Raw genomic sequence first — 27,387 nt, forward strand, 5'->3', positions numbered from 1 at the left:
ATCCACCTCACCTCAGGGACACCTGCCCTACCATGTCCTCGTGGCCACAGTATCTCCTCTATAGCACTCACTCACCGAGGATGGAGCTTCAGCCTTGATAAGGTGTGTGTGTGGGGGGGGGGGACAGTAAGCTATGACACTGACCTGTCTTACTGCTCATCATTGTATCCCCAGCACCGGGACACTTCTTACTCACTAAATATCAGAGTGGTCAGCATTCATGATTATAATCTCTGAGCAGAATCAGGCAAACAGCAAACTCTGGACTGGTCCCAGAGGACCTTCTGGACCCAAACTCTGTCAACCCCCACCCTCCCCTTGCCCAGATGACTTACCCGACTTGGGCATTACCTGAGCCAATTCTTGACAGAAAACCCAGGTGTGGAAGGAGGCCTGGATGCACAGTGGGGGTCGGGGCTTTTGCTACATGGGCTGAGTTTTTCACTCCACTGGTCTGGCTGCAGGGGTCGGGCAGGCAGTGCCTCTCTTAGGAACACCCAGTGGCCAGCTGAGCAAAGCAAAAGCCAAGTGCTTGAAGCAACACGTGGAGGAGCTGAACCCCCACAAGAAAGGGAGGCCCCAAGAAGCCACAGTGTCCCAGACAAATAAGAGACAACCACCAAGGTTTAGTTCTTGAATATGTATTTTTTACTGAAAAAATCATTCATAAATTAACATACAAAAATGTACAAACACATGAGTAAATAATGTAATGACAAAGAACTATCTTTGTGAAAGTGTTTTTTAAAACATCTTTAGATTTCAGTGCAAAAATGTACCCCTGGCACCTCTTAAAACGTAAGAGCAAGCTCGAAAAACGTAGTGATGGAAATAAGCTAGCTACGTTCAATGTCATCGTCAATGGTGAGTGGATACAATCAATACATGTGGCTGTTGCTCAGCTATTCATGTCTGTGGCAGAGGAGCTCTAGCAAGAGTCCCTATAATGTCAAAATGAATATTTTTGCAAATAACCACCCCCCCAAAAAAAGTGTGAAAGGAGAAACCTTTCCCCACACTCAATAATCAAAGACAAGAATGATTTAAGGGGTCCCCTATCAGTAGCCTTAAAGAATTTCAGCTGCCAAAATATGCACAAGGTCACATTTGGTTCTTTTTTTTTTTTTAACATGAGAATTTCACACCATTAACAGCACTCGGGCCTGGCTGTACGTTCTCAACATTTTAGTTTCCCACACAGTACTCAGCATGGTGGATAAATGATCAACAGTGCACAGTAAGAGAGTTCACAATAATGATACGAACTTACACATGATTGCAAGATAATTTAAGTGACCCTGCTTCATGAGACCTTTCCTTTTTGCCCTCAATCCAGCAATTTCTTTTTTAAGTCAGGTGTTAGCCTTTTGCCAACATTTGGTTCTTGGTGGTAAATGTTAATAAAAAAGCTTAAAAGAAGATCACTTTACAACACTGCCAAGTATCAAGCAGTCTGTCTTGGTCAATTCTTCCAAATGGCATCATAGTTTTGTCACACAGAGCAGCTCAGCCTTCGGTGACGAAGGAGGGAAGGCAAATGAGAAGGTGAGAAGCCAAGGCCAGCACAGAGGCCTGGGGGTGTGGGGGGGGGGGGGGGGGGAGAAGGGGGAAGTAATCTTTATTGCTATATGCACCATACATCAAAGGAAAACCAAACGAACTTCTGTGTGTAATGTTCCCTTGTGAAGGTCTTTTAAAGCATGAAATTCTCAAATTCTTTTAAAACATATGATACAACTTACCAGCCTTTTCAAGGGCAGCAGCCTGCTCTCTCATATGAGCCGATAAGACCTTTGCAATGCAATTGATTTTCTAAATACCACTCTATTCTTCAAAAGGACAAAAACATGAACAGAAACAAGTACTGGCCAATCCCTCCCACAGCTTGTGGGGATCATATGTCCATGGAACCAATACATGCAACAGAAAAATCCCAACCCACACGTGTATACACAAATATACCCCTACACACACATCATGTAAACCATGAAAATTAAGGAAGTTGAAGGCAAACAAGGCAATTAAAAAAAATATGAAGTACTCTTCAGAAAGTACTCCCAATCACGATATATAAATATGTTTTATGGAAAAGGAGGGGGGAAAACTGGCATTTTTTCAGAGTCCTGCAGAAGTCAATGGGGACTGTGAATTGAGGGATTTGGCTCAGGGGGAAAACTCAGAGAGGCACAAATTCAAATGCAATTTAGAATCTGACTTCCAAAAGCACATGAGGGTGTGAACAGAGCACAGGGCTCTTGCACCCTGGAGCTTTGTTGGTCTAATTTTGAAGCTCTGATTTGGTCTAAGCTGGATCCCAGCTGACCCACAGCACACAAGTGTCACCTGCTCCCGATTGAGTTCCTCTTCATTTGATTGCTCATTAGTTCTATGTATAGTTAATAATGTTGACAAGGAAATCTTTCCAGAAAATAAAAAGGGAACTATTCAGAAGAATCATTGAAGCTCATTGGTGATTTAGGCACAGATTTCAGAATTTGTGACCATGTTCCACAAGAGAAAAAAAACTATGAGAGAGAGAAGAAAGGACACCACTCATCTCTCTCACGGTGATGAAAGGACAAAACAAAACGCAGGGGCCCGTGGGTGCGTGCCCATGAGCGCCCCTGAGGGGCTTGCTGTGAGCAGGGAGCAGGCTGCTGTAAAACAGCAACCTCCTGTTTAGCAAAAGATTGGCAGGAGCATGTCTGTGCCCAGCAGGGGAGAGAATCCAGAGCGGAAGCCAAGAGCAAGACCTTGGGAGTAGGGAATGGGCGGGGGCAAAAGTAGTTGCCAGTGACAAAGATTCAACTATTTTGTTCTTTTGTGACATGCCCTACATCCACTCCCTTCCAAAATGACAGCAATTTGGGAGATATATTCTTCCACTGCATTTTAACTGAGGTCCTGCATCTGCCAACCAAATAAGTGATCTAATAATATAAATCCCCAGTTTGAATTGAAGCCAGCTATAAAATTAAATTTTAAAAAGGCATTTTACATGGCTTATTTACAGTTATACTTCTTCAAGAAGTGATTGTTACATGTCTATTTATCTTCCCCATCCCTCCCTTCCCGCCCTCAATCCCCACCCAAAGCAGGTAATTTTTTAAAAAATGAAACCAAAGAGAACACCAGAGATGAAGAATGGTGTGTGGAGTTTCATTTGCTCTTCCAAAAACAGCTGCCCGGTGGTGGGTTTGCCTCTTTGCTCTGAAGGCCAAGAAGCTCCAAAGGCCATTCGTAGGACAGGCTCTGGGGCAGGCCCACGGCGGATCACAGTTCCGCTTCCGGAGATTGTGGCTACGATGGACGTCGGGGTAGGAGACAGGGAGAAGAGCAGCAGGACAGACGTCTGTCTTGTGGAAATAGAAAGCTAGTCCTGATGAAAGAAGTTCCCGAGCTTACTCCCTCAATCCCAGCGGGTCCAACAGTGAAGGCATTTTGTGCGTGTACTCTGTTCACATTTTTCCTTGAACCCTGTGATCCTTCATTAGACACCGTCTTTCTAATTCTCTTCCTGTGTGGAGCCCCAGGACATCTCATCAGGCTGCTTTCTTGGTGGTGGTGGGTAAAGCAAACATACACTCCCTCCTCGCCTCAGTACTCGGTCACCTGAGCCAGCTCAGGTGTCAAGTTGACAGTAATGTTTTTATACAAGGCGTCGTATGTGATGTTTGCAAAGTAGTTCAAGTTGTTGAGGCCATCCAGCCCTTGCCGCTCTTTGGACCTTCTCAGCAGAGCATACCTGTGATGCAGAGAACAGAGGTGGCTCTGAGTGGGGTCCAACCTCCTCAGGACAGACAATGGAGCAGAAGAGGACACATGGTGGGTGAATGGCCATTCAGCTACTCTACACTAAACGTTATCATTAGAAACACCTCCTATTTCATGCCAGGTGCTTTACTTATTACAGATTTCATTTAATGCAACCATCCCTTAAGCAAATGAGGAAACCAAGGCCCATGATGTTAAATGACTTGCCCAAGGTCACAGAATGGAAAAGGGGGAGGTAAGATACTAACACATCGGACAGGAAAGTTCAGAGTCTGTATTCAGTGCCCTGTCCCTCCCATGAAGACAGAGTTCATGCAATCAGAATCGGCTCTCCGGAGACCAGTCCTCTCCCCGTTAACAAAAGACAGAGACACCCTTGAAAATGCAGAGATGTCACTCTGTCCACATGCCCTGAGAGTCCGATCTGGGATTTACTTATTGAAAGCAAAGAGGTATTAAAGCAACTGCAACCACACGCACAGAAGCTCAGGGACACCCCTCCAGGACTGGGGCTTGGAGGAAGGGTGCCAGCTCTGCTCTGTCACGGCAATGTAAGTCACAGAGACCTTTACCCCAGTAGGCTTTCCTCCAACTTTCTGAAGGCTGCAGAGGAGATTATAAAGCTTAAGATGTAGAAAGAGTGATTTCCTTAAAAGATCTTACAATCAAATTTTTCACCAATAGTCTGATTTCACCCTCAGACATTAGCCTCACAGTTAAATTAAAACATGTTTGGAAGTCCGGCCAGGCGTGGCTCAGCAGTTGAGCGTCAACCTAGGATTCAGGCGATCAGGGTTCAATTCCTGGTCAGGGCACATGCTGGGTTGCGGGCTTGATCCCAGGTCAGGGGTGTGCAGGAGGCAGCCGATCAATGACTCTCTCATCATTGATGTTTCTATCTCTCTCTCTCTCTCTCTCTCTCTCTCTCTCTCTCTCTCTCTCTCCCTCTCCCTCTCCTTTCCTCTCTCTGAAATCAATAAAGATATATTAAAAAAATATATATGTTTGGAACTATAAAACAGCTGTCAGAACAGGACCTTGGAGAGAGGCTGGGGAGTAAGACGAGGGGCTATAATATGCTCTGGGACATCTGGAAATGCAGAGCATAGAGGATATTTGTAAGAGGAATAAATAAATGACACCAACCTTCCTAGAAATTGGACTTCTCCTCGATGGTGATGAGGAATGGACTTGTACTTCCCTGTGTCACCTTCTGGCCGGCTCACAGAATAGCCTGCATTCTGTACTCTGTCCAAGACAAAGAGGATGGGCTTTTAGATAAAGTGATCAAGTCCTATAGGTGACCAAACCGAGGCCAAGGTTAAGAAACACCAAGTTGAACAACAGAACTTCCTCTGCATCTAAGTATTTAAATTGCCTATACCCTCTGGATAAGTTCATGGTTTTAGAAAAGAAATCAACAATACAAAAAAATTTTGGGAAAAAAAAAAATTCAAAATGAAGTTCAAAATTCTTGAGGGTTAAAGTTTGACACAGGTTCTCAGTGACAAGTCCAAGAGTGGGTGCCCCTGGCAGACAAGTACAGCCACTCCCTCTTGCCAGCTTGCTTGGGTCCTATCAGAAATACCTTCTCATGGGCAGACAGCACCTTTCCCTTCCACAAGCTACCATAAAGCAACCCAGCAAAGTCAGAGTTCCTATGCATTTTCCCTGCTTAGGTAGAAATTATGTCTCTGCTCACCTCCCCCATCACTACGGAGATGAAGGAATTTACATGACAGTCTCCAGATGTAAAACATCACAATTATGAAAAGTCACTGTGAGGGAGCCAGCATACGGAGGAGGTGTTCAGGATATTATCCTACATGATAAAGATACGATTTCCCAGCCAGACTTACTGGAAACTTAACAGGGCTCTAAGGAATCATTAATAGACTTTGCAGTCTATGGGAAATTTACATTCATTTTCATATTATTTCAATATCCTCCTGACTCCCAATTATACTCTTATTTGATAAGTACACATGGAATGCCCACTGTGTGCCTGGAATTGTGCAGGGTGCTGAGGGGAAACCAGCACAGCTCCTGCGCTTGAACTGCACCCTCTCCTAAGCTGGGGAGAGAGAGAGATGAGAATGGTGACAGATGTTCTGGGAGAGACTGGATTCAAGGACCAGCCAAACCAGTGAAGTGTATGGGAGAGCTTTTCATCCTTTCTAGGTTCCTAAGAAACTCAAACTAAAAGGATGAGATGCCATTTGTACCTATCAGATTGAGCAAGAATTGTCTGGAGCTGGGTTGTCCAGTGTAGTAGCCATGACCCATTTGTGGCTATTTAAGGGCTAAACTGTAGCCAAAATTTAAAAGGTCGTTTATCTCCAATGTTGGCAGTGGTGTAAGAAAATGGGCACACGAATGCACCATTGGTTAGAATCTTTTTGCAATCTTTTTTGAAGGAAAATTTGGCAATAACTATCAAAATTTAAAGTGCGTTTATTTCTTGACTCTAGTTCCACAACTAGGAATTTAATCTAAAGAAATATTTGCACATGTGAACAAAGGATGTTCAAAATTGTAATTGACAACAGGAGAGGATTAAAGTAAATTATTTTATATGTGGAGAAAGGAATATTATGCAGTTATTAAAAATAATGAAGCAGTTCTCACTATATTAAAGTGGTGGGAGGTGGGAAGGGATGTGCCTGAGTTACTTCTATATGAACAGAAAGAAGCCCAGAAATAAACAGCTTGTTAAAATGGCTACTTCCTGGGAATGAAATAGGATGGCAACTGGGATTGACTTACACTCTTTGGTTTATGTATTTTTGTATCATACGAATTTTTACCAACAAATATTACTTTGTAATTAACAGCTAACACATACTTTCTTTTTTTAAACCAAGCTAAAAGTAAACAGATACAAGGTGGCAATTCTTTTGCATATTCATTCCTTATTAAGTTACTACACTACTCACAGGATTGTTCACACAAACTGGTATAATACAAGCCTTATCTGATGGCACGGATAAATCTGTGTGCACATCACTAACATTCTACCTCTGGTTTAGGGAGGTTTCAGTGAAATGTGCTATGAGTAGAAAGCACACACCAGATTTTGAAGATTTGGTAAATAAAAGGGAATGTAAAATATTTCATTAACATTTTTATATTGATTACATGTTGAAATAATATTATTTTGGATACATTATGATAAATACATTAACATATTTTATTGCCATATTAAAAATTAATTTGACCTTCTTTTTAACTGTTTGAAACGTGGCTACTAGAACATTTTAAATTACATACACGGCTTACATTCTATTTGTACTGGACAGAACTGTCTGGAGAGTCTAAAGGAGCATTTCTAGAAGACCCCGGAAGGACAGTACCTGTTCCACAGGTCGTCGTCTTCTCCACCCCAACCCCAGAAAGCATTAGGAAAGCCATTGATTTTCCGAAACTGTTCCACTGTTAAGCCGCTCACTCCACCGAAGAACTCGGTATAAGGAAGCCTAAAAGGAGATGGAGAGCATCAGTCATCTGTGCATGAAAGGGTGACTTTTTTCTAGAACAGGCCAACTCACTGGAGAACTTTGTCTTAAGTAAAACAATGCTCTCTGTGCTACTGCCATGAACCATCTGAAATTGATTCCTCATGCTGAGATGCATCAACCTGAGTAGCTCATTGAATATTTTTTATAACAGCTTTACTGAGACATAATTGACATGCCATGTAATTCACTCATTTCATTTCAAGTGCATAATTCAAAGACTTTTAGTATATTCACAAGAGTTGTGCAACCATGACCACAATCAATTTTAACACATTTCATTACAACCAAAAGAAGCCTTGTACCCATCAGCAGTCCTCTTCATTTCCCCCAACTCCCCCACACAACCACTATTCTCCTTCCTGTTACTATATGTTTGCCTATTCGGGATATTTCATATAAATGAAATCATGTAATATGTTGTCTCTTGTAACTAGTTTCTTTCACTTAGCATGTTTCCAAGGTTCATCCATGTGTTGCATATATCAGTACTTCATTCCTTCATATTGACAAATAGTATTCCACTGTGTGGATCTATCACATTTCGTTTACCCATTCATCAGCTGATGGACATTTGGGTTGGAGCTAACTGGATTTGCCATCTTTGCATCTCTCACTATCCTTTTAAATTTAACTTCTTTAATTAAGAAGAAATGATACTCACAGATACATATACTTATCCAATTTAGTTGCAAAATGCCGTGGCATTTGTCCACATCCATAGTAGTTACGATCACTTTCTGGTATGTGATCCACGTCATGAAAAATAAGACAGTCCCAGTCCAAATCCTTCATTGCTTCTTGAAAACCGACATTAAAAAGCATGGCTCGATTAAAGGGTTGGGTGCCAACCTAAAAGAAGCAGAACTTTATTTTTAAAAGGACTCTTGAAGCAAGATCGCTGCTGCCTCAGCTCTGCCTAAAGGAAAGCTTAATGAAACCAACTGGAAAAGCCCACTGGGCCAGAAGTGAGACAGATCCAGCACCACTCATCACTGACTCACAAGCCATCTGACCTCTAGCCTCGGATTTCCTTAGAGATAAAAGGAGTAATAATGATAAACCCAAGCTTCTCTCTCCCAAGGCTGTGGTAAAGGCAGACAGCATTTAGATTATCCAGCCCCATGAAAGGAAGAACACACTGCTATTTCTACTTACTGCTCCTTATCATAAGGGGAATTTCCTGAAGCCTGAAGATACCACCCAAAGCAACTCTAGCAAAGCCACCGTACAAGAGGCCTTTGTTCAGGGTAAACAAAGTTCCACCCTGGACGCAAATCTGTGGTATTGACTGAGCAACATTTCAAAGAGGAGAAAAAAATTGCTCTCTGTTCCCCCTCCCAACTCAGGGTGACTCAATCATAAGATTTCAGTTTTACTGGCTCTTCACACCAAAGATGGATTAGCTTGGAGCACTCTAAAAACTGCTGCCTCAGAAGAGAAAGGGTAGGAAAGAAAGGACTGACAACTCACTTGCTCAATTACATAAAATGCAAACCGCAGGCGCTGGCGCTGAAGCATGGGAATCAGGTGTCTGAGCAGGACTGGGAGGTGCTCGTGGCGGTTCCGGAACGGGATAAGGATTGCCACCTGGAGTGGGTCAAGCAAAAGAGGCCGCCCTGTTAGTCCCCTCGACTTCTGCAGAATCAGTGACCAGCTCTTGGGGAGTAAGGCTGGGAGGCTGCCTTGTCCTCAGCTTCCTCTAAAGGAAGGCCGACCCTGGAAGTCAGAGGACCTTGTTCTCACACACACCATGCTGTGCACACGGTGGGCCTGCTGAATGAACTCATTCTAGACCACAGCCCAGAGGAAGACCTATCTATCTATATCCACAGATATGTAAACATACAACTAAAATACGCTTCAAAAACCAGTACTTCCCCATACAACGTGCAATGCACTGTAACATAGATGTATTTATTTATGATGGTCATTAAACTGATTTTATATTCTAGCAATGGGCTAGAAGCACTGATCTGTTCCGCCTCTGCTTGGGTCACTGCTGCACCACAGACATCTCACAGGGCTGGAACAGAGCAAGCACTTAAACATTCTCAGTGTTAGGCGAGCTGTCTCGGGTTTTTACTTTACTAAACTTCGTGCGAATAAGGCATGAAGCACTGAATTTGTGAAGATGGCTTCTGTAAATGTAAGAGACCTACTAATGCCGCCCCTGCTTAGCCGACAGTTCAGTAAGGAAGACAAAAGGGTTGAAATGATGCAAATTTCTGGCTACAGGAGAGGACTCAGGGAAAACATATTCTCCAAAGTATTTCCATCAAATGCAAATACTTTTCATCAGGTAGCAGGAAGCAAATTACAAAATGTCATAATCAGTGCATCCCGCGGTCATTGGAAACAATGGCAAGTCCCAGGTGGGCTTCCCAGCGCTTCAGGTCTGACGCCACAACCTACCTTCCATCGGGGCACACAATCGGAAGGCATCCAGTGACCTCCAAGCTTGATGGCTGGGTCTTTGGAGAAGACTTCATGAATGGTATCCATTCCGATTTCACTCATGTTTATGTCTATTGGGCCCTCTGAACAGAGAGAGAAAAAATTAAGAGGCCGGAAAATGGTAGGTTCTTTCCCCTATGTCCAGGGTTTTACTCTCTGGATAAGTTCAATGCTTTTTCCAACTCAGTGCATTTCAGGCTATCACTATTACTGCAGCAAATCAAGAAACTAGAGTTTTGCTTCTGCCTAGGGTGTAGAAAGAAGTTAAAACCAAGTAAGACAGCAGCTGAACTTCTCAAAGAGGAAGGAGAAACGAGGCTGAGCTTGGAGCCATCTCTGTGTGCTCCTGAGGCAAGTACAGACGCACTGTCCCAGCTGATTTCTCAGTGACCTGACTGGTCATGTCCAAACTCAGAACACACATCATCTTACTTAAGCAGCAGAACTGTCTCAGCTACAGAGAAGGTGTAACACTTTGTTACCACTGCTTTAGACTGCACATGGGATTCCAAGAAAGAAGGAAAGAAGAAAAGATCCAAGAATTTTTTAAACTAACACTCTGTTAAGAAAATAACGTCTCTCGTATCAAACAAGTTATAATCAGCGTGCTCGCTGCCTATAGTTTCTCTAGGATGTCCTAACAGATCCCACGTTACAAATGAGGGTGCGTGTGCAAAGAAAGGGAAACATGTAGAAAATGGCACCCAGATCATGGGCAACTTTGCAGAGGGGTTGAGAAGGAGTCAGGACACAAGTAACTTTCACAGTCCCCGTTTCCAACGGCAGGGCGGCGTTTACGTTCTCTATATAGGCAGACACGTTGCGAGAGCAAGAACACTCGCCCTCTTGCTTTAACCAAATAAAAAGACAGCAGTTTCAAAAGTAGAGGCAAATAAGCAAGAGCTCTACTCACTCATGGAAGGGAGCCTTTCAGGACAGGTATGATTTGCAAAGTAGGTGAAGTCTTCAGGAAGAAAAGTTGTGGTTTGCAGGAAGGTTTCGCTGTGGTTCAAGTCAAGAAGATAATCTAGAGAGGTAAGAACAAAAGGCAACTCAGACCGGTACATGGGATCAAGCCTGCAATTCTCGGATGTCTACCAAATAAGTTTTTTTCTTAGACATCATTTTTTGTGAAGCAGGACTCTGGACTAGCTCTTCACTGCAGCCACAAATTTGAATCCATCAATAAAAATGTTAACCAGATGATACTATTTTAACCAGTGTTTCTACTTTTAGTGATATTACAGCTTTATATGCACTCAGGTTACAGTAAAATAACTCCACAATGTAATTATAAAAACAACACCCCCCCAATACCTTATTCTCTAAAGGAACTATTCTCACTTCTGTTAGCCAGCTACTTTGTTAGTGGCCCCCATTCGCCTACACAGTTCATCGTGACGTTTCCGTTTCGAGTCTTACCTGCTGACTTCCCACTTTGGGGAATGATGAGGATTTCCCTCCCTTTCTCCCCTGCCCCACCACACACATACCATTTCCACCCTCCAGTCTCCCAACACTCACATATGATAACTGGTTATCGATACTGTTCATAGCCGAGAAATGTGGAAAGTTATGATTACTTTTCCGTCCTTTCCTGTATATATTTTTCCCTGAGTGACCCGTGTTTTTCTGTTTGCCAAGTTTTGTGTGGCGTAATGACTGACTCAACACCACGCCCTTTACCACTGCGTTTCTCCTTGAGCCATTCACGGGCATCGGGGGTGCTCTCAACTTCATCCCCCAAAGGTCATGCCTTCTGATCTGCTCCAACTTGGAGGCCTTTCCTTTCTGCCTGACGTGCAGATGCTATCTTCGGACCTTCCTGCCTCGGGGTCCCGGAGATTCCTTTCATCGCTTTACAATATGGAACCTCATTTTCCCCAAGTTCAGTCTCTCCCTTTTTCTCGCCTAAAGGAACACATCCTTAAAGTAGCTTCCTATGAAGGGGAAATGGGAGTGATTTTGAAGCCCTGTATATCTGGTTGTTACTCTTCCTCACTTGACTCCTAAGTTGGTTGGTTTATAGAATTCTTGGACGGAAATAATTTTCCGTAAGAGCTGTGAAGGTGCTGTCCCACTGTTTCTAGATTCCACTGTGTCTGTTAAGTCCAAAGCCATTCCAGTCCCTGATCTTTGTCAAAGGTGACCAATAATGTCTTTCTGGAAGTGTAAAGAACTTTCTCTTTGTTCAGGAAATTTCACATTGGTAAAAATTGGTGCCTTGTTAGGGGTCTGTTTTACCCACTGTTGACTGTACGTAGCCATTTTGCTACTCTACCAATTTCCTGAATTTTACCCAGCCCTTCTTTTAATGATCATTTCTGCTATTATATTTTTAACTTCAAAGAGTCCTTTTTATTTTCTGAATGTTCATTTCTTACAGTGTATTATTGTTTCATATTTGTTATCCTTTTTTGCTTATCCTTGAGAATGTATGTTTTTAATATTCTCCTAGCACAGTCCGTTTCTTCCAATTCACCGCTTCTTGTTTGTTTTGATCCCTAGCAATAGCAATCCTTGGTCTTCTGCTGATATATATATATATATATATATATATATATATATAAGTATATATACATATTTTTAAATTTATTATTATTTTTAAAAAAATATGTCTATTGATTTCAGAGAGAGGAAGGGAGAGATACAAACATCAATGGTGAGAGAGTCACTTAACGGCTGCCTCCTGAACGCCCCCTACTGGGAATTGAGCCCGCAACCCAGGCCTGAGCCCTGACCGGGAACCGAACCACGATCTCCTGGATCACAGGCCAGTGCTCAACCCCGGAGCCACGCCGGCCAGGCTCTGCTGATATTTGAGTAGGGCACTAATCAGCTAACTAAAAGGGTGTGGACTGAGGTTCTTCATCATAGGGTGTTCTGGCCAGAAGTTTGGTTTAGAAACTTCCAGCATCAGTATCGTTAGGTCTTTCCTCTTGGTCTGGTCACATCCCCAGAGAAATCTATTCTAATTTCCTGCCAGAATTGTACAGTCTTGACTACAAGTATCCCAGAACTGAGGACACCTAAAACAAGCTAGGTGACCCCAAGTTGAAGGACACCCTGTTTTACCATCTTTGAGTGTTATCAAGTCTCTAGACCTTTGCCAACATGGGGACAGGGATCTGGGCATCTGACTGCTTTTCAAATAGCTTTGAACCAACCTTTATCTAACTTGCTACCTTTATTCTTATCTCCAAAAGTACTTAATATTGCCAATGCATGAGCTTCTGGAAGATTCTGGGTATAAACTGGGGTGATGGCTTTCCCTGCTGCCACATTAGCAGTCAAGTTTGTGGGGTGTCTGTAAAGTCCTTATCATTGGTCCATCTGTTTTCCCACTTCCAAAAGTTTTTGCTGTGGTCTCCTTTCTTGTTCTCTTCATTCCTAAGGGCTTATAACATTACATGTGTACACACATGCGCGCGCCCAGTTACTGTCATTTAGTGAGATTTAAGGGTGCAAAGCAGACGCCTTATTCCTAGGAGACTGTATGAAGGAAGCCCCTCTAACCTCTTATTTTTTTTACAGATAAGGAAACTGAGGCACCATGTACACAACTTGTACAAGGAGACTTGGCTTTATATGACAAAGACCCAACTAAACTCTGGTCGGCGATCTTTCTATTATACTGCACTATTTTTTCAGAGTATTACAATCTCTCTCACCAGTCCTTTTGGATTCATGCTGATTCTATGAACATTAAAACTTCCTATTCAAATTCACTTCACAACATGAAAGTCCAGAATCTTCAACTCAGATTTTTAAAAAATAATTGCCGATAGGTAATAATCATTCAATCAACCTAGCTAGTAATTTTTTGTAGTCCAGTGGTTTTTATTTTCATTTTTTAAAAATTTATCTTTATTGTTGAGAGTATTACAGATGCACTATGAGATGGTTTCCAAGAATCAAACTGCTAATACAGTGAATCCTTTTATATAGGCACATGGCTGCCTACTCTACAAGTACTCAGAGGACAAAACTCAATGAGGCAACTTGGAGAGAATATTAACAGTCTCTTAACAGGGGAAGAAAGAAACAGAACACTTTCTGTCCTTTTTAGTTGTAGCTTTCCTGAAGGACACTAAGCCTGCATTTATATAAAAACTTAAGCCAAGTCAGCATTAACTCCAAAGGTAAAATTATTTATACAGAAATTAGCCCAAAGTCCTCATTCACACATGCAAACCTGTCCTAAGTTGAGCCTTTTCTGAAGGTATTAACACTTCAGAAAGCTACACCAAGGACCTTCTATGCCCATCATTACTCTGGATGATTCTGATTTTGCTTCTTAATCACACACACATACTTCTCTTTAAAATAGCATCACGGTAATTACATCTGAAAGGCAAAGAAATCCCCAAAGGTATTATAATGAGCATTTTCATAAGCAAATCAACAAAAAAAAGAATAATACTTCTGGGCAATGACAGAACTAAGCCTTGGAGCTACAATCTAAACAGGAAGTAAAAACAAAACACAAAAAAACAAAAATACATGTAGGAGAGGAGAAAAGATACGTTCTAACCTTAATGATCCTATTTGGGGGAAAGACACAGATAAATTCCTTTCTACTTCCTTCAAACTGTGATATACTAAGCCTGGTAGCAACTAGCACGGAATAAAACATGACAAAACAAAACACCACATATTTTCTTCTTCTGGTTACTAAATTAAGAGTGTCATAAAAAAAAAATATTCAAATACACAACTCCTAAGTGGAAGTTCAACATAGTAACTTGGCCCTACATCTTGGGGGGAAACCTCTGAAAACCCCTAATTTCCTCATTTCCAATTTTAAGTTGTATAGATAAAAATTTTAAAGAAGTGGAAGAGGCAGAGGATATTAATTGCTCTGGATATTAATTTACGGATATTAATTTACGACGTGGTAAAATTGCATGGTTATTGTGGGTCCTGGTCCTCCTGTCCAGCTGCCTGGAAATGGGTGGATTATACTGCAGATGCTTCTCAGGGGAACCAAACATCAAGGTCTACTCTTCCCAAGCAGGTACTTACTGAATGAGGGAACTGCTGAAAGAAAAAAAACAAGCTTGCGGAATGTCCATGGCCATGGTTTTATTTTTTCATTTAAATCTAATCTGTTTCAAATCAGGACATGCTCTTCCAGCAAGGGAGGCAGAAGGGCAAAGGCGGCAGCTGTGTTTTCATGTTTATAAAATGGGGAAACAACAGACATCCTACCTACCTCCAGATTCAAATGGCCTGCTATTCAACTTTATTCTATACCAGTGTTTCGGCAACTTTGGTTGCACGTTAGAATCATCTAGAAGCTTTAAAAACCATAATGCCCAGGCTATGCTCAGGCTAATTAAATAAGAACCTCTGGGGGCATGGTGTAGGTATCAGTATTTTTTTTAAAAAAATATCTTTATTGATTTCAGAGAGAGGAAGGGAGAGCGAGAGATAGAAAGAAACATCAATGATAAGAGTCATTGATCAAGCCCACAACCTGGGCATGTGGCCCAACCGGGAACTGAACCAAGATCTCCTGGATCCTAGGTCGATGCTCAACCACTGAGCCACGCCCGGCTGGGCGGTACCAGTATTTTTTAAAGCCCCCCCCTCCCCCCACACCTGCAAGGGATTCTAATGCAGTCATAGTTGACATGGCTAACAGTTACAATTGACACGGCTACCCCAATATGAGGTGTGGCAAAAATCTTTCTTCTTTTTTAAAAAATATATCTTTATTGATTTCAGAGAGAGGAAAGGAGAGAGCGAGAGAGAGAAGCATCAATGATGAGAGAGTCATTGATTGGCTGCCTCCTGCACACCCCTGACTGGGGATCAAGTCCGCAACCCGGGCATGTGTCCTGACCGGGAATCGAACCCCAATTGCCTGGATCCTACGTCAACGCTCAATCACTGAGCCACACCCAGCCAGGCAGCTTTCTTCTTTTTATTACCAAATCTACTTGAGCAGGGTCTGGCAAGTGCTCACCAAAAGATTTCAGAAAGAACCACCACTTTCCCCTCCCACTGAGGAAAAAAACAAACACTTGCCTCTCTGCTTTAAAAATGTAGAAATTTATATATGCTAGAAAGATGTCCTGTGGAATATAAAGAATTAGCATTCTTCAAGAGTTAGCATGCTTAAGGCTGACTACCCCTGCAGGAGAGCAGACATAAAGATGACTATGGACCGAGCATCTAAAAACCAGAGAGGAAGAGGTTGTGAGTATTTACTTCACTGAATATATCATAGAGTGCACTGGCAATGACTTCACTCATTTTATTTGCCTATGGCAACAGACCTGTTTTGAGTGATGTGGGTAACAGGACATTTTTCTGAGTATGTGGCTAGGAGGGGCTTGGGACCACAAGTGTGAGGGGTTTGTGTGCATGTGTGTAGAAAAATAAGAAATCTCCCTCTGGTAAGAAGTTACTGGTTAAGATGGCACCTGGAAATTCGTATTTAAGAATGAGAAATGCTAGGCCATCCAACTCCTCACCTCACCTATAAAACTAAATGGCGAGACTGGATGAACCCAGAGAATTCTCTTCTGATGTCAATATTCTTTTGCCTGTCTCCCTGTACTACTACTAGTAAGTTCTACGGATTCACAGTCTCACCCACCCATGGCTTTTAGTGCAATACGTCAGGCTTATTCCAGGCTCATAGTCTTGATCCCCCCGAAGAACATTCTTATTAGACAATCGCCACTTTAGCTTTCAAGGATAAAGAAAGCTAGCATTACTTAAATGTCACACTAAGCTTTTTAGCTACATTTGCTTAATGAAGGCCTTTGAATGTGGGTGTGTGTCATGGCACTACTTACAGGGTGGGGCAGGAGCTGGCAGGCGACCTTAGTCTGGGTTACTGTCCTCAAGCCCATAGCACTCCTGATGGGAGTGGCTGGGTCAGAGGTTGACAGTCATCTGGCTATCTGAGCAGCTTTAGGCCCAGAATCTCTCTCTGACTGTGCTAGGCAGAGAAATGCTTTGAAATGAAGAAAAATTGTAGGTTTTCATTGCATACACATCCAATGAAATGATAAATTTTTCTTTAATATTTACTCACTAAGGATGTGCCTGTAACAGAAGCCAATCAACATGATAGTCTCAGAATTAGGCTACAACACTTAAAAAAATGTGTTTTCTTGTTATATCTATTCACTTGCACACTCAAAAATCATTTACAGAGAGTTTCCTATGTTCTAGGCTGTGTACAAGAAACTGAGGATACAAAGAAGATAGAGACTGTGAGGGCAATGCAGGGACTCAGAGATCAGCAAATCTCAACTCAACTGCTGCATCAAATCTTCTCAGCGCTGTACGCTCCAACTCCTTCATCCCTAAATGAGACAAGCAGTTACCTTACTGAGTTCTTGTGAAGATTCCATGGGGATAATTCAAGTAAAGTGGCTAGCATAATAACATAGCCCCCAGCAGCAACGGCTTCCAATTTATAAGGGAAATAACAGCACATTAAACACAAATTGGATGATTATTTCTACCAGAGGGATGATGGCAAGAATTTAGTGTTTGATAATTTGAGAAATACATGCAAAATCAAATAATAATGAGTCCCTGGATATGCCTTCCAAGGGTGCAAGTCACTTCTGAGCTCAGTTTTTAAGGAAAACCACCCCTCGGGGAATTAGTGAGATCCTGTGTTCAAGACCAGCAGCAGTGTAGGGATATAGTTCTGCTATGCGCTCCTCTAACCGCTCAAAGAGAACAGACTACCTCACTAGATGCCCAGAAGGAAGTCCTACCATCATCTAACCTTGGAGCGACATGATCGCCTGGACTGGATAAATGTCACGACAGCACAAATGTTCCTTTATCCAGAGTGAAACAGAGCAAAGAGCTCTGGAATGGCAGTCAAAGGGCCCCCTAGTTTTACCACACAACCTAAAGCAGGTTTGGGCAGGGTTTAGGGAAAGTCACATGATCAAGGCACTCCAACACTCCCAAGATGATTTGTACTACATGTGAAAAACAGAATATAAAATCCTGCCTATCTGACTGAGACATAGTCTAACCAGATCAGACAAAGTGTGTGGGATCATTTGTAAAACCTAATGCCACACAATGAATCAGGGAACAAAAATGTGCTCAGCCTTCTCTCATGACTTTGGGAACTGCAGGGATTCCTCTCCCAGGTATAGTTCAGAGCTCAAGCAATTTGTTCGGAGATCAGTTTGGCTAAAATGCCCTGAAAAGTCAATCACTTGCTCTTCGCAAACAAAAAGGAAGTACCAAAGCTTATCTGGCTTGCTAACTATAGTCCTTTGTTGCTGCTAAGCAGGATGGACTGATTGATAAATTAGGATGTGGTCAATTTTAAAGATTTAACTTCCCTTCCAGAGACAATGCTTTCTCTTGAGATCCCAAGCACCATAGAATAATTCTCATTTGCAATGTTTGCAAAGCCAGTTTCACATTCTACAGTGAGCTGCGGACTACCTTAGAACTTACTACAGAAGGGAGAACTAATTTGAAGGAAATAATACTTTTTAAAATATACATATAAATCTATGTTGAGTGAAAACAGTAAGAAGCCATAGGAAAGCACATTAGTCCTCAGAGAAATAAGAGGCAAATCATGAATGCTTAGCAGAATAAAATCTCAGAATCTATTTTTAAAATGAAAACTATCCCTGGTTGGACTGGACAAGCCTCACGACAGTCCCATTTAACCACCTGGAAATACTTCTTTTGTTCAATTTTTGGAAGAGTTAAAAGGAGAGATATAAAAAAAGACAGTTTTTTCTCAAAGGTAAAGAACTCTATTATTTAGTCTTTTATAAAAATAGTCAAAACCATGACTCAGGAACAAGTTCTTACAATATATTTTAAGCAAGCCATCTAGCCTGTGTTCTTTCCTCCTCTTTATATAATTAGTGCTTATAAGATAATAAAAGCCACAGGTAAAAGTTCCAAAGATTGAGGCAGAAATGTTCACTCTGTGTCCACCACTGCGACGTTCAGCTGAACAGCCTGAAAAACTTTCTTCAAGGCTGAATGACTCTGACCACCAGACTCAGCCACAGAGCAGGAATTAAACCACAGGATGAAAACCACACCTGACTGGGGAAGGTAAACCAGGTGACCCAGTAAACTTCTTCCAGAAGCCGCTGTTTTAATTTGTGGAAACTGTCCCTGATGACATGATTATTATGAAATGAAAACTTGTTAATAACCATTCATGGACAATGAGTTCTACTGGGTGGAACGTATTCAAGTAGAGTCCAATAGGAAGAACAGTGTTGGAGCAACTCTTCCTGTGTGGCAACCAGGCTAGATTAGCTCTGAAAACAATATGGAACATGGTCATCACCGTGTGTAACTGAAAAAGCAAAACAAACAAATCCCACAATACGAAGCCATAAACTAAGTATCAGGAAGTCCAAGCAAGTTGTTTTTCCTCACTGGCAGTACAAATACATTTTTTGAAATTACTTCCAGAAAAGCTTTTGCTGCTCCAGTTTTGCTAGCATCCTAACCTGTGCTTAAGCCGCCTACTGGGGGCAACTACACTGAAAAAAAGAGGTCTTGAAAGATTCTCCTCACGCTCCCCCCATCCCTGGAAAGTATTAGGTGAGAATATGGAATCATTTAGTCACGCTTAACATACTATTAGCAAAACAAACTAGGATTCATTTTGCAAGAGCTTCTTTTTAGTAACAAGGTAAGGCTCAGCCAAACCTTCCATCTTTTACAATGCACTTTGTCCCATCAAAGATAATTATTTGAACCAAATTTTCCTCTCCTGGGAGGCGACATTCTAAGCAGACCACATCTTTACTAAAAATATACCTGAGTCATTTACGCTGCTATTCCTCTTGGCATAAGCGCTTCGAACCACCTGCTCATAAACCTGAGCACCTATTGTCTTCATGTTGTCCCGGATCAGAATGCCTTGAGCTTGCATCATGAAGAGGTAGGTGTTTACTGCAGAAAAGAGAAGGGAGAGGGGGAAAAGAGGTGAATTCAAAAGCAACCATTAAAACAAAACAAAACACACATAACTTTGGGTTTCTTTCGTTTTTTTTAATTTAACCTCTTTCAGCTCTAAAACCCTACAAATGCCGTTAACTCTTTTCCACACTGAGTTCAATGTTTTCAGGACACCAACATTCCTTGTGTAGCTAGTAGGACTTAGGGGAATTTCTGACAATACTCAGCAGTTTCAGAAAAACCATACATTTTAAAAATTATACTCCACCAGGTCTTCAAATATCCAGTCTGTGTTCTAGCAAGGTAACAATAAAAAAGACCTTTATGGATCAATTAACAGACCTTTTAAAAGATCTCTGATCTCACATATATGCATAACCCATAGACACAGACAACAGTGTGGTGATGGCCAGAGGGAAGGGGGTACCAGGGGCTGGGGGGAGAGGCAAAGTGGTGACATCTGTAATAGTGCCAACAATAGATAGGAAGGGAGGGAGGGAATTCAACTTCAGTTCAGGCCCAGAGATTATTTGATCCCATTGATTATATCACGCATTCTGATTTTAGGGATGTTAAAATGTGAGAATAATGTGCATCTAAGAATTGACGAAGAACAGTAATAATAATGATTTTTATGACTAACATATTAACATAATTTTATATAATAATTATTCTTTGTCTCTCTGGGGACAGTATAATGTTTCTCAACCTTTTGTAAAGTATAAATAAAAGCATCTTTAACAAAACCTCTCCGATCTCTTTAATTTACCTTCTCAATACTCATAGCTATATACAGAAAATGGAAACCACTGACTGCTCTGCTTAATGAAACCCTCAGATCTAGGTCTGGTCTTGGCAACCTTTTGAAAGTGGTAGACTAAGACTCCAGCTACTTTTCTTTGGAGTATTTGGAAAGAAAAAGAAAGTAATCAAAGAATGTAAGCAGCACTCACTACCACCCACCTTGGCCCCAACATCTTAAGCAATGGGGAAAAGCAGGGGGCTACGTTCAAGTGTCAGCTGAAACATATTCACTTTGAATTATACAATATCAAATTATGATACTGTACACCTAAAACTTAAATAATGTTATACACATCAGTTATACCTTAATAAAAACAGAACAAAACAAAATCATATTCTTAACAAATGATTATTCAAGTTAACTGCCCGATCATTGTCATTTTGGAAAAGTGAGTTCCACTGGATTTTCTTTAAGTGTCTCTATGATACGAAACTCAGAGATCACATATAGAAGTGATTATAATTCCTGTATTCCACTTGCGACCTCTATTTTCAAGAAATTGTAAGCTTTAAAAATATAGCTTCTTAACCAGCCTATTTAATTTCCTCACCTTCCTCTCACCACTGTGAAAGGGGGGGTGTCTCACAGGGTGGCACGTTTACAAATCTAAACTCTGGTGTATGTCAGGATCCTCTGAACACTTGGCTGACTTCCAACCAGGCTCCAGGCAGGTAGTCAATGGAAAGCTTGAACCACTCCTCCAGATTCAATATACATGGCCTCCAGCTGGCCTGGCTCTTCAACTAGATATATTTCGTGGACTCAGTTTCAACTATTATCACAGTGTCCTGTATATAATGGGCGGTAAATAACTAAATGGGTGAAGTTTAAAAGTCAATTTACTTTATTTCAAGCTTGTGTGGTGCTTGTGCTGGTGATGGGAATGGAGATCAGGACTTGACAACTGGCATAATATTGAAAACCTCAGGCGGCCTACATTAAACAGGGGCATTAAATCTTTCAAGGGATTTCAAATCACCTCTAAGGTATATCCTGAGCCATAAAATAATAAACAAAATAAGTCAATGTTCAGAATACTTTCAGAAATGAAGCAGCACTTTCAAATTAGGTGAGTTGACTGTAAGGCAACCACATGCTTAACTTGCGGCATTGGCAGAGATCAGTTCAGATAGTTACTGTTCTCTGTAGCTGGACAATGTTACAAAAAAAAGCTTCAAATCCTTAAACAAGTGTAATTCTGTGAAGCCTCTGAAAACATGAGTTATATTTCATTTTCTGTTTACAGCAGATAGCATGGTGCCTGGTCACAGTTGGTAGGCAGTCCATAAATATCTGTTAAACATAAGATTTAAACTTCATCCAATATCAAATTTCTAAAGTAGTTCTGTGGTATTTTTTTATCACTTGGGCTACAGAATATATACATTATACATATTATATATGATTGCCCTGAAATCCTCCCATTCCCAACATACTACAAAACCAGTTGTCTTCAATAACCACCACCACAACAAAAGTATTGCCTGGTTGGCATGGTTCAGTGGTTGAGCATCGACCTAGGATCCAGGAGATCGAGGTTCGATTCCCAGTCAGGACTCATGCCCGGGTTGCGGGCTCGATCCCCAGTTGGGGGCATGCAGAAGGCAGCCAATCAATGACTCTTTCATCATTGAGGTTTCTCTCTCTCTCTCTCTCTCTCCTCCTCTCCCTTCCTCTCTCTGAAATCAATAAAGACATTTTTTTTAAAAAAAGTATTCATTGAACATTACATGTAAAGCTATTAGGCCCTGCAAAAAATACACTACCTCCTTCCCCACAAATTTCACAATCTTCTCAGCAAAGAACACTATAGTTAAGCCTCTCTCTTAAATTCTCTCCCTTTCTTAGTTCTAGGATCCCAACTGCAGGATTACTCTAAGGCAGTACTCAAACTCTGTGCTGCTGTCTCCCAGACAGCTTTCAAAAGCCTGCTTCCTGGGCCCCACCCCCTCTGATTCAGTGTGTGAGAGCTGTGGTGAAGACTTGCACTTGTAACAAGCTTACAGGTGATACAATGGGGTTGGTCTGAGGACCACATTTCCAGAATCACAGTTCTAGGGAACTTCAGCTACATAAAAAATAATAGTAAGTAATATTTACTGAGCAAGTAATTCTATAATTCTTTATCTCACTTAATCATCATAATTATCTTAGGAGGAAAGTAATCCAATTTACAGTCAACTTCTAGGCTTTGGTTTCTCCACATAGGTCAACAGTGAAATGGACTTGAATCAGGTGTACCTATGCTCTAACCATTAAGCTATTTAAGACCTTGCTCACCTATGTTCTAGCCACAATCTCCTCAAAGATGTCAAGCACCCTGATGGTTTAAATAATTACTCTTAAAGAGATAGCTCTCAAATCTTTATCTCTTACACAAAGCTGTCTGATGAATTTTTCTTAATTATAGATTTATCCACACTGCTACTGCTCAGAAGCCTTCTATATTTCTTGCCTTCATCCTTGGGCTCCTGCTGACCTGCAGTGTTTCTGTTCTTTCTGCTATGCAAACCTTATTAATCCTTCAAACCCCAGTTTACATACTTCTCCAGTCTCCCCTGCTTCTCGAATCTCTGTAGTTACAGATTATAAAAAATGAGCCTTTTGTTTATATTTTCTCTTAGTTTGCTAACAACTATCTCATGTGTCTGTCAGTCTTGTCATTCAACTAACAAACTTAAACCACATCTTATTACTGCTTTTCCTAATTATCCACAGGAATGAGCACAATGCTGAAAAAATGAAAGGCAGAGGAAATAAATTTTACAAAACAAAAGAAAAAAATCACAAATTTATAGACTTGGGATTGGATGGGATTTTAAAGAACACTTTTCAAAAACATCTAATGCTTTTACACCATCCAAAAACTATGCCTTCCAAGAACAGAGTCAGCATGTAAAATACAGCCATCATCCAAGAAAATTTTACTTTGGGTGGGGTCCAAAATGTTTCCCAGTCACTTTTACCCACTGGTTCTCATTCTGCCCCTTGACAGACCAGTCAAATCCCTTTCCCCCCACTTGAAATATTTTCAATCTCCCTCACACCCACCCAATCACCTTCACCTCTATCCTACCTAACCGCCCCCATACCCCAAGCCAGACAGCCTCACCTCCTTCGAGGGCTCCTCCCATGGTATCATCACACGTCCCTCCCCACCCTGTCTGCTCTCCTATGGATATTGCCCCTGTAGCCCACGCTTCACACAGGGCGGTGCCCATGCTGGCAGAGTGGACCCGGTGCAGTCTGATGGGTCCAGGAACAAGCAGAATTACCAGCAGTCCTGTTCCATCTGTTACCAAAGCACTATCAACTCGGGCCCCCTCTTGGATCCACAATTCATAAATAACTCTAGACCAAAGAAATTCTCCAACATAGATGTTCAATAACCTAACCTGCCATTTCCCAAACCAGCGCCCCCCCCCCCCCCCCCCCCCGGCCACCAATGTAATAACTAGTAACATCAAGTGATTGCAGAACTCACTTTGGGAAATTCTGTTTTGGATATTTCTGTTAACAGAATTTAAAACTTCTATTACATGTTAGGTAATCAGTCAATAATTAATGAATGTTGTTGAAAAATAGTCACACCATATTACTGATTCATATTAAGCTTGCTGGAGGCAAACCCTCAGTCTTTTTAGATATGTTGCTGCTACGCCACCTTCTGTTCTGTGCTCATGCAGTCGGTTATACAGACCCAACTGTAGGACCTTACAAGGGTCCCTATTAAAAGTCTTGTTACTAAATGTAGCCCAGGGCTCTGGCCTAAAGTAGGAGGTGACTATGCACACATACTGCTTTCACTCTAAATTATCTCATTTAAAATTCACATCTTTGTGAATCAGTTATCATCTTGATTTTTTATTTGAGATAAGAAAGTCAAGCCCTCCAGAAGTCCTTTACCCAAGGTGAGTGAAGTCAGAAACAGAGAGAAGTGAGGTTCCACAACATTTTGATGAGCTTTACTTTGAAAAAACAGTGCTTTCCAATAACACGGCCCCATCAACAGTGGCTGAATCACAGCTTTCAAGTGTTTTTGTTTTGTTTTTTTAATTGGCACACAGCTGTTAGATCCTCCATTGTTTCAGTATCTACAGAGCACCCACTTCCCTGAGCGCTTTTCACACAGCACTAGGCCACTGGGGACAGCACAGGATAAGGTACAGGCACAAACAATTACGATGCAGTATGACAAGTGCTACAATTACAGTTACTACAAATTCAAGCTTACTAATAACTTTTTTACACTTTCATGAGAAATCGTAATAATTATCCAGCCCCAGTATCTAGATGAAGGGATCTCTTATGACTACAACTGGGTTGAGAAAAATAAGCCCCATTCAGGTTTATATCATCGGAAATTTCCAGCCAGATGCCAGTGTAAGCAGCCTTGGGCATCGCTTTAACTGGAGTTTCCAGGGAGCAAAGCATTGGGTCTCCTAACAGGAAGACACACTCTTCCTCTCCATTAGAATTCCAGTCAGCTTCCATATCCTTATGAATCAGGTAACAGGGCTGTCACTTGAACACACACATTAATAAATGACTAACTCATAAAAATTCCTCACAAGATAATGAAATCTGACATTCGAGATTAGGCGCAAAATGAATCCAAGAGCAAAAGACAGAATTATAAGACTGCATATACTTAAAAAAGAGTTCACAATTTTTTATCCTAAACATGTGTATCCTTAATGTTTGTTGCATCTGGCTTGGTGAGCTAAAAGAAATCCATTCCTTTCCTGACCACTCTTCAAAATCTGTCTTACCCTCAATGCACAAACACTCCAACACACACACACACACACACTCTCTCTCTCTCTCTCTCTGCCTTCCCTGCTCTATGTTTCTGTTTAACATACTACATATTTTCTTATTTGTCTTGTCTATTGTTATCTCCCTCACCAGAATATGAGCTCCATGAGGGCAAGTTGCTACGCCCTCCCTGATGGCAAGAAGATGCATAATAAATATTTAAATAAATGGATATCTAAGTTGGGACAAAACAACTGAGCCTTCTAAACTCAGTTGTGCCTAAGGAGGCATGGATAATGGGATTTCAGGCCTTTCTCTTGTATTAGCTCCCTACTCCTTAATGAAGGAGCCCATAATGTTGTGAGTCAACCAGATTCACCGCACTAACCTGTTCCTAAAAAAGTTCAGCAATTCCTTTTACCAATTGAGCAGAGGTGTCAAACAGATCAGCTCTTCCCCTCAAAAAAATGTTCTCTGGTACTCTCATTCCTCACAAAGTTGTTTGGTTTTTTAGTGTTCCTTAATATAATGCACAAGTTTATTCAAAACTCTATGCAACATTATTTGTAATATGAGGAACCATTCAAAATAGCCCCAATCTGAAAAGAGCCCAGAAGTCCATCTACAGGAGAGCAGATGAAAATGTGTAGCCTATTTGAATTTCAGCACCATGTGAAACGACACCAAAGCGCACATATGGTATAATTCCGTATACATAAAGTCCAAACACAAGCACAACAAATCTACAGTGTTAGAAGTCAGGAGAACAGGTATCCGAGGGCAGGGGGACCTTGAAAGGGGGCTTCTGGTAATCTTTTATTTCTTGACCTGAGCACTGTTTACATAGTTACACTCATTTTGTAAAAATTCATCACAGTAGTCACTTATTTGAGCACATTTTAATACATGTTATACTTTAATAAGGAAACATAGGAGAACAGCTACTAAATCATAATGTGAGGGCAGGGTCAGGAAAATATTCAAGAGAGGTGACTCTAGGATAAGGCCTTGAAGGAAAAGCTCTGAAACGGGAAAAGGAGGAGCACAGATGAAGACGAAGGGAAGGGGCATAAAGGGAGAAATCTGAGGAACTAAAGCAGTCTGGCGTGGCTGGAATGAAGGGCAGATATGGCAAAAACGTCAAAGGCGGCTAGAAAAACAGAGGGGAGCAAGACCACAAAGGGCTTTGTGTGCTATACTTAGGGGCTTGACACTGAAGAAATGGTTCAGGATCAGATTTCAGGTGTGCCAACTACGAAGTATCAATCAAAACAAGTATATTCTCCCTTACTCAGATTCATGGCTCCAGATAAAGGACTGAGCTTTTTAGTATCCAGACAAATTCCTTAAAGGGGGGAACTTCTTTGGATGCCCTGAATGTAGCGTCCCATTTTGTTACTGAAAGTTGGGTGTCTAAGTCTTACCAAAGGCTATATTTTCATTTTCTACATGATTCAGCAGGAGGACTACGCTGTCTGCCAAATCCTGGAGCAAGCAGATGGAGTGACGATGTCAAGATACACAGCCGGGCACCACTAACACTAACCACAGCCAGGGACAGCTGGGGCAGGGAGCAGGCATCTGACAGTCAGCAAAGGTGTTGCTTAGTGTTAGGGTGGGCCTGCTGGACTAGATGTTCTCTCCTGGATTTACTCACATCATGCATCTTTGTTTCGAAAACCCCTTACAGACCACACAATGTGTGGTCTGTAAGAGTAAGTATATTCAAGAAAACACTAGCAAATGTATGGACTAGGGGTTGTACCCCAATTCTTTTAATACTTTTTGTGTGAAAGTTGTCACACAGTTGCTCCAGAACATGAAAATCGATGTGCCAATGCTTTCAAAGTAAAATAAAGGATGAGGGACCGGGAGAGGAAGGAACAGAAGCAGAAAAGGAATACATAGAAGAAAACAGGAAGGTTCTCACTGTCTCCCTCCTCCCATATACAAGATAAACATACAAGATACAATAAAAATTAAGGGGAAACAAAGAACAGAAATGTGTCCTAGGAATGTTGAAGTTTGATTTTGCCACACTAGAAAAATCTGAAAAACCCACACTACCTTTTTTGACCAATATTTTCTGAGAAAAAAACAGAACCTGAAATATAACTGATCTCTACCCCCCAAATCAGAGAT

At 41.4% G+C, this 27,387-nt stretch overlaps 1 protein-coding gene across 1 annotated transcript in view; it reads right to left on the reverse strand.

Annotated features, from left to right (window-relative positions):
* Positions 1–625: 625 nt before the first annotated feature.
* B4GALT5 (beta-1,4-galactosyltransferase 5) overlaps positions 626–27,387 on the reverse strand; it is a 70,885-nt gene continuing 44,123 nt past the window's right edge. The window contains exons 2-9 of the mRNA XM_087819162.1: positions 19,542–19,676; positions 10,660–10,773; positions 9,705–9,829; positions 8,763–8,879; positions 7,954–8,141; positions 7,128–7,250; positions 4,921–5,022; positions 626–3,745 (exon numbers count right to left, since the gene is read on the reverse strand). Of these exons, the coding sequence (XP_087675288.1) occupies positions 3,598–3,745; positions 4,921–5,022; positions 7,128–7,250; positions 7,954–8,141; positions 8,763–8,879; positions 9,705–9,829; positions 10,660–10,773; positions 19,542–19,676 (1,052 nt within the window). The 3' untranslated portion in view covers positions 626–3,597. The remainder of the gene's footprint in view (positions 3,746–4,920; positions 5,023–7,127; positions 7,251–7,953; positions 8,142–8,762; positions 8,880–9,704; positions 9,830–10,659; positions 10,774–19,541; positions 19,677–27,387) is intronic.

Source organism: Miniopterus natalensis, chromosome 7 (genome assembly GCF_054644295.1).
Source record: "Miniopterus natalensis isolate mMinNat1 chromosome 7, mMinNat1.hap1, whole genome shotgun sequence".
In the NCBI taxonomy this organism is placed as follows: domain Eukaryota; kingdom Metazoa; phylum Chordata; class Mammalia; order Chiroptera; family Miniopteridae; genus Miniopterus; species Miniopterus natalensis.